The sequence below is a fragment of the Populus alba genome, chromosome 11, assembly GCF_005239225.2.
Source record: "Populus alba chromosome 11, ASM523922v2, whole genome shotgun sequence".
Taxonomy (NCBI): domain Eukaryota; kingdom Viridiplantae; phylum Streptophyta; class Magnoliopsida; order Malpighiales; family Salicaceae; genus Populus; species Populus alba.
Genome location: NC_133294.1, coordinates 14443420 through 14454810, shown reverse-complemented (window position 1 = coordinate 14454810; position 11391 = coordinate 14443420). Strand labels below are relative to the sequence as shown.

At 34.9% G+C, this 11391-nt stretch overlaps 1 protein-coding gene across 4 annotated transcripts; it reads left to right on the top strand.

The window, feature by feature from the left end:
• The first annotated feature begins 343 nt into the window (after positions 1-343).
• LOC118038389 (uncharacterized) lies at positions 344-11391 on the top strand. Of its 4 annotated transcripts, XM_035044726.2 has the most exons (22): positions 346-642; positions 925-1204; positions 2199-2255; positions 2984-3011; positions 3088-3210; positions 3400-3511; positions 3629-3666; positions 3821-3874; positions 4613-4681; positions 4811-4927; positions 5039-5107; positions 7414-7493; positions 7822-7947; positions 8023-8119; positions 8222-8299; positions 8702-8794; positions 8896-9063; positions 9531-9661; positions 9756-9888; positions 10564-10688; positions 10802-10984; positions 11069-11391. In XM_035044726.2, exons 2-22 carry the CDS (start codon positions 1110-1112, stop codon positions 11088-11090), a joined length of 1998 nt encoding a protein of 665 aa, XP_034900617.1. In that variant the 5' UTR covers positions 346-642; positions 925-1109; the 3' UTR covers positions 11091-11391. The 4 variants fall into 4 exon arrangements, with proteins under 4 accessions (XP_034900616.1, XP_034900613.1, XP_034900617.1 ...); XM_035044725.2 differs by having other exon boundaries at positions 344-642; positions 8023-8299; positions 9759-9888; XM_035044722.2 differs by having other exon boundaries at positions 345-642; positions 8023-8299.

Genomic DNA, 11391 nt, shown 5'->3' with positions numbered 1-11391 from the left:
ATTATTGCTAAATAAAAAAATTAAAACTCAAATTAACAATATAAGTATCTGATCAGAATTATGGCTCATATAAAAATTGTTAAAATTTTTTTATGTTTAAAATAAATTTTTAATTTTTTTGATATAATGATATTAAAAATAAATTTTAAAAAATTAAAAAAATATTATTTTAATATATTTTTAAGAAAGAAATTCAATTCCTACCATCTTACTGCATATTTATTAAAATTTTGTTCCTTTTATATATATATATATATATATATATATAATTATTTTAATATATTTATATTAAAAAAATATATTTTTTAAATATTATTTTAATAAACTCTATACGCTTTGAAAAACAAACACGATGAAATTGTGAAACAGGCACTACAAAACAGAAACCTCCATTGAAACAAATTAAAGACTGGCCTGTCATTTTTCTCGATCCCTCCATCTCTCTGCATCTCTTCTCAAAAGCCTCCCTTCAACGAGGCGCATAGGAGAGACATTGAGAGACACTTTAGCACTCATAAGACAGAGGCCGGCCCCAAGAAATTGAGTTTTTTTGCTTGAAATCTCGAAGAGAGTCACGTCAGAGAGAGAAAGATCTATAATTACCACCAAGTCCAGTTCTTGTGTCGATTGATTAACAAAAAGGTAACAAATTTATTATTTTTTATTAAAACCCAATTTGGAGGCTACCTGTTTGTTGTTGTTATTTCTCTATCACTGCTAGAATTTATGTTGGGCTGTCACTTTAGAAAAATATCCCACTCAGTTGTCCACTCTCTTATACCTAACGGAAAAGAAAGGAAGAGAAGAAAATCACGTTTTACTTTGAGTGTAAATTTATCTTTATTGCCTTGTTAAAGAGATTTGCCATTTGGGTTTTTTTTTAGATCTTAAATTGTGATGGGTTTATAGTGAATTGTGTTGCAGAGTTGGTTTTTGAGGCTGAGATATGCATTTATAGAGACCCTTTTGAGGGGATTTGATTTTGCCGTGGAGAACTGAAAGTGGGCTTTTTGTTGTTAGGGAGAATGTGGATAATGTAGAGGCATCTGGCTTGACTCCGTGTGCTTAAAGCGGGTGTGGAGAAAGAGCTTTTTTGTTTTTGCATAGAAATGGCTGATGCAGCTGGGTTAATGGAGGCTGCTGGGGCTAGATTTAGCTCACTGGAGTTGATCGGTAGAGGATCATTCGGTGATGTTTATAAAGCGTAAGTGTTCATTTCTTGTTTAGTGTCACGTGTTTTAAAAAAATTGTAACTAGTGTCGGTTACCTCTGTATTGGGGGAATACTTGCAAGTAAGATTATCCTTTGTTCTGTACTTCTGGAAATAACGTGTTTCAAAATGACAAAAGGTTTTCGATAATTACATAGTGGCTTTAGAAAGTGGATCATTTTTTATGCTTGCAGCAACTAGATAGCAATTATCTTGCTTATAATAGTTTGAAACTCAATGCATTTCGAAGGGCATGACTCGTTAGAAATTTGTACAATGCAACTGTAGACTGTGTGGGAACACAAGTTGTCAGTTCTGCAGTTGTGTAACCACATTGGTGCATTAAGGTGGTGGGAACCTATTACACCAGGGAAATTCTAGCTCATACTCTGACATTGTCAAAATCACCTATGAAAATGAAACCAAAAAAGTGTATCGAACACAAAACTCGCTAAAGGATTAAGTTATTTTCATAAATGGTTTCTCACAACAAGACATACGAAGTTATCATTAGGTATAATGGAAACTACAGAAATTACGATGATAAATTAAATTCTCAAGTCCTTGCTGACAACAGGAACAATGGATTTTTACATCAAGGTGTTATGTTATGGAACATGATCTGTAGAAGAAATAAACTTCCTTTCGTTTGATCCTGTTATTAAGATTTAGCTGAATTATTGATGAATTTGGCAATAAATCTGTTCTATGTTAGGTCATTTTGAATATATTACATCTTCTTAAGTATGCTTAGTTATGGCATAGAAATTCCTTTACATAATCAAAGTATTGCGCTATCATAAACTAAAACACATTGTTCCTGAAATACATCCGTACTTGTGTTTGTCAGAGTTGTATGAATCTTTATCCTTTAATGACCATTATTGTATGCTATTTTTATATCCAAAATGAAGCTTTGCCAATTGAATAACCATCTAAAGAGTGTACATGATGTAATCATGGCTGCTGATGCCTTTCTAATTTGCAGGTTTGATAAGGAGCTTAACAAAGAAGTTGCCATCAAAGTTATTGATTTGGAAGAATCGTAAGTACACAGCGATGATTATTTTTCCTTTTTCATTCTGCTCTCTGCTATCAAAGTAAAAAATTAATCATATTTGATTTCTAGTCTTTGCACCAGAGGTTTCTCTCTGTGTGCATGTAAAAAAAATATTTTCCTGGCCTGAGAGAAACTGAAGGACGCCTCAGTTTCCCATTATTCCCTAATTCATGATTGTTCTTTAACTATACTGAAGAGATGTACATCAATGAACTTGACCAATTCCTCCCAAGCAAGTTCTGGGTTTTAAAGCATTTGAACCTTGATTCGCTGTGTTATAAGCAACCATAGACTATGGGTTTGTTTTTGCAAGTAGATCCAGGGTGGCTGTTAACCATGTGCTGATATTAGTGCCACTATTGCTGATATCAATGGTTGGGGAAACTAACACATCTATGATATCAATTGAAATTGAAGGGTTTTTTCAATTTCCTATGTACCATGAAAGGAGACTAGTATTAGCAATAATATTTACAGATAAAAAAAGAAGAAGATATTTGTGAATCAACAATGAAACATGCTCTGGTATCTGGCTATCTGCAGTTTTTTTACTACATCTATGACATGCCTTGAGTTAGAAGCTTTTTGTATTGCAAACAGACTGTTATTTTATATGTATTTTTCCTCCAAAAATAATTTTAGCATGCAAGCTTTGTAAACAGTATGGCACAGCTCTCTATTTTCTAAATCTTGCTTTATTTTGTCTTCTGCAGCGAGGATGAAATTGAAGACATTCAAAAGGTATTACCTTTATTCAGGGTAATCCATTTCTTACATGTAATGATTTTCTTCCTCATGTATCAACTTTTCTTGCTAGGAAATTTCTGTTTTGCAACAGTGCCGATCTCCATATATCACTGAGTACTATGGATCCTATCTTCACCAGACAAAACTATGGATAATTATGGAGTACATGGCTGGTGGATCTGTTGCTGACCTAGTAGGTTACTTCATTGTTTATTTCCGTGCTGCATGAAACTAGCAATTTTTTCTTTGAAAGATTCCCAATAATGCTTGTTTGCAATGTTGAAGCAGTAATAGTCCAATATGATTCATTTATAACTGAACCACATAATTTCCTAGATAATGATTATTCTTGAAATGCTAATACAATTTTTTATTCTTGCAGCTGCAATCAGGTCCTCCACTGGATGAAATGTCAATTGCTTGCATTTTGCGAGACTTGCTGCATGCTATTGAATATTTACACAACGAACAAAAAATTCACAGAGATATTAAAGGTTTTGCAAAATATTTATTCTTGCTTTTAAGTTGTTTCCTTCGTGTTAATTTCATTTACTTCAATGCTTGCTTGAAATTGCTTGTCCACTGACATCCTTTGCACTAAATTTTGGCAGCTGCAAACATTTTGTTGAGCGAGAATGGTGATGTTAAGGTATGTTCTTTTTGCTTGAATAGGCTTATAAAGTCTTCTTGATTATCTGTGCAGTGCGGTGAATTAGAAGAAGATATGTGTAAATATTGGTAGATTTACAGAATTTGCTTTTTACCTTTTAGTATTCCAAGTTACCATGGTGACCTTGTGACAGGTTGCAGATTTTGGTGTTTCTGCTCAATTAACAAGTACTATATCTAGGAGAAAGGTACTAAACCTTATTCGCTAAGCTTTGTTTTTCAACTAGCAAAGAGTGTGTTGCTTCCTGGAATATGCCTTGTGGATTTTCTGTTTACCATTCATTGCCAGGTCTCCATTTTAGGACCCATTCCTTGCTAAAGTAGTATGCACATAATTGCAAAATAGTGATACAGAGGAAACTATTTTTGGCTTTCATAGAAAATGAAAATAAATAATAATTCATTTGTCAAATTAAAACAATTGGAATCTATGTTCAACTCATAGAAAATGAAAAAAGAAGAAGAAATAATTGAATGAAATCCTTTTTTTGTTAAAAAAAATAAAGTGTTGTTTCTATTGCTTTCTTTGGTGGCCTTCTATTTTAGAACGAGGTAGCAACAATTTAGAAGATGGAGACATCATCATTGTTTCCTGTTTGAATGAGTGGTGTGGTTTCCCTTCTGGTTGTTATTCCAAGTTTTATCTGCAATAGGCATTTTGGGCCACAGACCTGTTGACTGTCTTTTTTATTTTCAAATTTTGTAATTCAAGATGCTATCAGTTTTTGGATGACAGGAATACATCTGCTGCATATATTTTATCATTAACCATTTCTTTTCCCATTATTCAATTCAAGGTGGCAGCACTCTTTGGATGACTGGAACTGACTATCTTCTTTCTTATTTAATAATTTTTTGCTGTGTTGGGATTCAATTATGAGTGAAAAATTTGTTAAGCAGTGTGCTAATTTGGTTAACAAATACAGACTTTTGTAGGAACACCATTCTGGATGGCTCCGGAGGTGATTCAGAATTCAGAAGGATATGATGCGAAGGTGTTTTTAAAGCAGTTTTTAGCCCTTTTTCTGTGATTTGTTTTGCTGGTGTTGTACATGACTCCTGTTTCTCACTGTCTCTCTCTCAACATTTGAGTTTGGCCATGCTGAAGCCCTTGCTTGATGCAGGCAGATATTTGGTCTCTGGGGATAACTGCTATTGAGATGGCAAAAGGGGAACCTCCACTTGCTGATCTTCACCCTATGAGGGTTCTCTTTATCATACCTCGAGATAATCCACCACAGGTTTTGCTGCATTTTTTAATGTCAAACTGGTCATTTTGAGATCCTATAACAATCAAATGTATATTTAACAGATGGAAGTGTTATTCGCAACATTTTGTGTTTATTGTGCAGCTTGATGAGCACTTTTCCCGTCCTATGAAAGATTTTGTCTCGTCTTGTTTAAAGAAAGTTCCTGACGAGGCAAGTATTTATTCCCTCTGCATTTTTTTTCCCTGTTTTTTTTTTTTTTTTTTTGTGAGTATTGGAGATATGATGGTTTATCTATGATCAGCGTACTTAGCTATTTAGGGCTAAGTTGAGCTCAAGTCCAACTTGTCAATGAAATTTCATGACATCCTTGTTGCTTCAAGTTCCCTTATTTTGACACACATGCAATCAATGCACGCATGCTTGCATGAGAAAGCAAACATACATTTAGAGAGTGGATATTGTTCTCTTTGAGTTGTGTAGTGACCCGTGAGGCACAAATATGAAAATGAAAGCCATTTAGTTTTTCCCTTTTTATGCATTTCTTTGAAAGTGGGGTCCATTTATTAAATGAAGAAGCTCTATCAATGTAGAACGCTAGATGTTATAAACAAATCTAGTAACCATACGGTAATTTTAAATAAATGTATCCATGTAGCCTTGTAGAACCTCTGATACCAGTCCCCATAACCGTAACCTTGGAAAGATTAAAATTTGGAGTTTGGATTTGTACTTGATTTGGATTTTTGTACTAAATTCATTTAGCATTGTTCTTAAGAATGAGATCAATTTTATTCTATTTTTGGATGTTGAATGAACGAGAAAGAAAATTTGGCCGTGTTCTAAATTAACTAATGAGAGCTGCAAAATTTACAACTAAATTTCATATCTTGTGGTCCACTTATTTCATGAGAGACAGGGAATTTAAAACAAGGGGAGGAGACAGTGAGGTTCTTTTGTGAATGCAGCATGTTTCCTCAAATTCATTTATCAGAAAAAAAATGAATATTACAGATATAGTGCAGTTCAGTTGTTTATTGAGTTTTTGAATCTAATTCGTTGATGTGATCCTGTAAATTGCTTTGTTGGGTTTGTGCTCATATTTTGAGTGGAGATCCTTTGTTCCACTCAGTGATTTGTTTGAGTGAAGATTTTCTCACCTGCCATCAGAATTTATGCTCCTTGAGGACTGAAAAATTGAGTTTGTGAGAACACTGAACCAAATTGACTTATCATTGCATCTCTATCATCTCTAATTGCAGCATTCCTTTCAAAATTATGCTTAATTAGGGGGGTCACAATTTGTTTTTTTCTTTGTTTTCATGGATCTTGCTGTCTGTTTAGCAGCTCCTTGTTTTTTTGGTGATTACAATGTACCATTCAACCGTTGTCCTATCTGTTTCATTCCATATGATTAGGAGAAGAATTTTGACCATTGTAAATGTTGTTGAAAAGGATCCTGTTTTCACAGCTTTATGCAAGCAAAGCCTTGTAGGGGTAGAATTTCATCCACCCATCAGATAGTCAGCTGAATTATGCTGAATATGAATCATTTCAAAAGTGATCGGGACAGTTTAATTTCCATGTGGCTTTATTCAACACAATTTTGTCTGATATAATATTCAACCTGCTGTAGACAGGTTTGTTAGTGTGGACTACCTGGCGTGCGAGGAAATATTTGACTGAAATGGTTATAAGAATTCTTTTGGCCAATTTGATTAAATACCCAGCATAAGCGCTCCAATCAAAACTCTGGTTGTCTGGGAATTTTTTCTTTATCATGCCATACAGGATTTTTGGATGAAAAATTATGGGTTTGTGCAGTCATACCATTTAGAATTTAGCTAAATTTTGGTGGTTGATGTGCATGGTATGTTTTTGGATGAATCATAGTCCATTCTGTCCTATGACAAGATTTTCTTAGAATCATAATCCACCTGGATCGGTATGAGGATCTGCAAATAAGAATCCTTCCATGATGTCAGATTTTCCAAAGGAATGTTAACTGACTAGAAAGTAGAAATTTATGCCACCTACATGCTGCTCTTCTGTTCTGAGACCTTTTTTTATTTTGACACATCGGTGAAGTATCTGTTAGCACTAGTAGATGCTTTTTGTTTGGTGTCTGTGCACTCAGTTACCTTGAGATATATAAGGATTGGTTTGCTTGCTTTGTACCCCAACCCAATGAGATGAGCTTTGCTTTTGTTTCTTAATTTTATTAGCATAAAAGGCCTTACTCAATACTCTAATAAATTTGAGAGTTTTGGAAGCAATTTGATGCTATGTTGTGATTAAGATTCTTGTCTTTCTTTTTTCCTTTGAAGCTGATGCTTGGCTTTCTTGAGGTAGTATGAATTTTATCTTGTCTCACTGTTTCTTTTTTCCTTTTTTAATCCATGTTTCTGAATGTTCTGATACACTTTAGTTGATATGGTAATGTGAATTTAATATTTCTGTTGTTGGCTGAACCTTTTTTTGCTTTCTTGTATTTTGAATTTCCTTTTATTAAATTTCAGAGGCCAAATGCTAAGGATCTTCTTAAGCACCGGTTTATTAGAAATGCTAGAAAGAGCCCAAGGCTTCTGGAAAGAATAAGGTGTGATATTTTGCTTTTGTCCATTACACTCCCACTAAAACTAATTTGGTTTCCAAAGTTTTTCCTTTTTCCTTCTTCTCTCTCCTTGTTTTTTTTTTTTTTTTTTATTTTGTTTTGCCCTTTACATCTCTATTATAGATATTGAGATGGTGCCCCATTGGTTATATGAGGTTTCACGAGGGATCTTGAAACGTGCTTAATCTTGTCTCAGGCATTGTTTCCTGTAACAGTTCCTGATTTTTTTTTTTATATTGAAAAATGCTAAACGGGTTACAACTTTGTTACATGAGTTAGCATAATAATTACATTCTTGTTTTCATCCTGATAGAGAGCGCCCGAAGTACCAAATAAAGGATGCAGAAACCTCCAGCAATGGCCGTAAAGGAATAGGGGAGGGTTCTGATACCGTGAAGGTGGCAAGAGACATAAAGGCTGATGGAACTGTTCGAATCAGGTTGATTTCATTTCTTTATTATTTGTTGTCTTCATAGTGCGTGTTTTTATTCTAATGGACTGTTTTAATTTGCAGTGGTCAGGGAAAACCCTTCAAAAATGCTGGATGGGACTTCAGCATTGGTGGACCACAGGCTACAGGAACTGTTAGAAGTGCTGCAAGACCACCTCAGGTTAGAGAAAAGAAAACAGATATTTCATACAATAAGGATACCCAAAGAAGAGCTTCAGAGAGTGGTAACCATTTGTTATCTGCATCTGGAAATGCACTTCAGGAATCACTAGATTTATCCTTTGGTAAAGATGCTAGGGATCCATATCATGATGATCGTCAAAATAACTCACTTGATGATGTAAGTTTTTCTCTCTTATCATAAATTATATCAAGAGTGAAATTTTCACCTGTGTTTTGTGGGCTGAGAATGAAGATATGGTTTTCAAAAACTTTTTTTTTTTTAAAAAAAAAATCAATGAAGAAATCAGTAATATTCAAATACTAGCGGCCAACATCAACATGATTGGGAAAATTGATATGCCTAAGCACAGGGCATGGCATTCTTCTGGAATGTTTCCACAAGCCACTCGCTATAATTTAATAGAAGTAATGCCTACATGTTTTTTGTTCCAATCTACTGCTGACTGGGTAGGAATTTAACAGGGTGCTTAATTGCTTGGCAATTATAGCCACAGAAATTCAACTACCTGGAATTCTCTAAATCAAACTTCTAATGTTGGCTGAAGTGCTCAATTTCCAGGATGATTTGTCCGTGAGTGGATCAGGAACTGTTGTCATCCATACTCCTAAAGGATCTCAGTCTTCTGCCATATTTCGAGATCAAAGCAATGCGGTGTGATTTCTGTCAACATGTTGGGAAATTGAGTTGTATGATGTGCATTTGCTTTCCCTGTGCAACCCTTTTATTTTATCAGATTTTTATATTTTGTGCAGTCTAGTAGCTCATTTGCTTCTTTTGAAGATGCTTCTACCAGTGGAACAGTTGTTTTCTATGGTCAACATGATGAATCTGATTCTCCTCGGACTCCTAAATCCAGATTAGGAATGCAAGAGAGAACTTCACGTGCCTCACTAGAAGACAGTGCTCTAAATCTCGCTGAGGTTATCGCTGTTGTTTTATTTTGAATTGCTAATTTCATTAGGCAGCTTTTAATTATCGCCCATTAATCATCAGATCCTTCTGAACTGGTCTTGAATTGTTATTTAGTGTTTTTCTACTGTACTCACTGTCATGCCTGAATCAATCTTAGAACTTCCCATGTTGCTTGTTTTTGTTTTGTTTTATTTTCTCATATAAAATTGGATTGTCTGCCCCAACCTGTCTTGAAGATTTTGTCGCTTGATCTTTCCTCAAATCATGTTTTTGCTTTTCATTTTTGACAGATTCTTGACCTTTCCTTTTTTTGACCGTCAGAATCTCCACATGAACATGATTTTGGTCAAATCATTTTTTTTCCTGATTCTTGACCTTTCCTTCTTTAGACAGTTTCATGTTCTTGTGGAGATTCTGATCTGGAATCTGAGTTTGCTTGTGTTGAGAAGCTTCTTTGATTGACATGTCTATGCAGGCAAGGGCTGCATTTCAAGGAGGGTTGAGGAAAGGAAATGCTAGAGAAAGGTTTGTTCCAAACAAGAATAACAGCGATGGGCTGGAGAGCAGAAGAAGAGAGACATTGACTAACAGCTCTGATTCGTCCAGGTACATTATACTTTAACATGTGGTAATCGTTCTGCCTGCATAAAAAGAAAAAAAGTTTTTTGTAAATTTCTGAAGGTCAACATTTCTACCTCAGAAGTTCTCGTGAATACTCTGCTGTGCCAAAAGCTTTTTCAAGATCACACCAAGCAAGCGATGATGAAGAAAGTGCTAGAATAGCATCATCATCAGCACCTTTGTCAGTTTTGCTTATCCCATCCTTAAAAGAGGTGAGCAACCAATTGATTCTATGTATCAGTTTACAGATTTGCATGACATAGGTGATGTAATGTAGTCATTTCGTGAATTACAATTTAGTTCCCAAGGTGTATAAGTTGATTACAAAGTTCCTTTCTCACAACAAAATGAATTGCAAAGAATGTGGCACTGGCTATGTGGTCAGTATGGGTCTTCAGATCATTTCTTTCATCCACCAATTATTGTATGAAACATGGAAGACTCTGGTTTGCTTTTCCTCAATTAATTCCGTACAACAAAATTGATCAGCTTGCTTTTCTAGTTCATAAAATGATTTTGTGCTACGAGAATCTGTAGATCGCTCTGGTCTTTTGCATTTGGTAAAAAAATATTTATGTTGTGATTTCCCATGCTTACTAGACTTGTGCTATCATTTTCCCTTTCCTTTCTCTCTTGTTCATTCATGTGCCTTTTAGAAATTGTGGGAATTTGTTAGGTTTTTCTTATCTTTTTGGTTTATTGGCATGCTATTGCATACAATTCTTGTATTTTCTAGTGTTAAAAGTTTTGAGTGTGCTAGGTGCCTGCTCCAGTTCAGAAATATTTGATTCAAGCTCCATGAACAATCCACATGTTCATTTTTAAGTTTCATTGCTGATTTCAGCTTCATCTGTTTAATTTCTAATAGCGTGAACTGCATGATATAGGCTGTTGCTGACGATTCAGAAGGATCAGTTGTGCATGCAGTAACAAATTCACTTGTAAATATGGAGCGCTTAAAGCCTGGATCTTGTGACGTCTTGGTCAGAAGTTTGCTTCAGCGATTGGCAAGGTTCAAAATTCTCCCCTGAACCCCCAGAGAATACCACTTTTAATGTGTTAGTATTAGTTAACATAGTGGCAATTCGTAGTTCAAATTTGCTGAAGTAAAAGTGATTTCTGCAGTTCGAAAGAATCTTCACTGAAAGATCTGCAGGAGCTAGCAGCTCGCCTCTTAAGCAAGGGGAAGACAGCCTCAGAAGAAACCCAAAATGCAAATACAGAAGCTGACAACAGGAAAAAGCAACCGACCAAGGAATTTAATTCAAATGCCAATTTAAGCCCACTTGCGAGGTTTCTGCTCTCAAGGTTGGTTTATTTTATTTTTCCGGTACATGTTTAATGGTTTTTATGGACATGCAGAGTGGTGGATGAACCTTTTTTCATATGCAGATGGCAAGGACAAAGTTCTTGAAAATTTGAAAAGGAAGAGCTTGGAGGGTGGCTGAGTGCATCATCTTTCTTTTTGTAGTGTGTTACCTGTTTACGCATTCTTTCAGATTTGATGTACATATCATTGTAAGAAATTGTGCATTTATAATAATTTTTTATTATGATTACTTGCCCTTTTCATAGTCTATCAGTTGTAGCAGCATAATTGCTGTCTAATTAGGGGTGGGGTTTGCTTTTGTTATATTAATTAGCAGTGTAATTCAAGAACATTTATTGTATTTATTATTACATTCTGGTATAAATTGTCCCGAATCTTGAGTCAA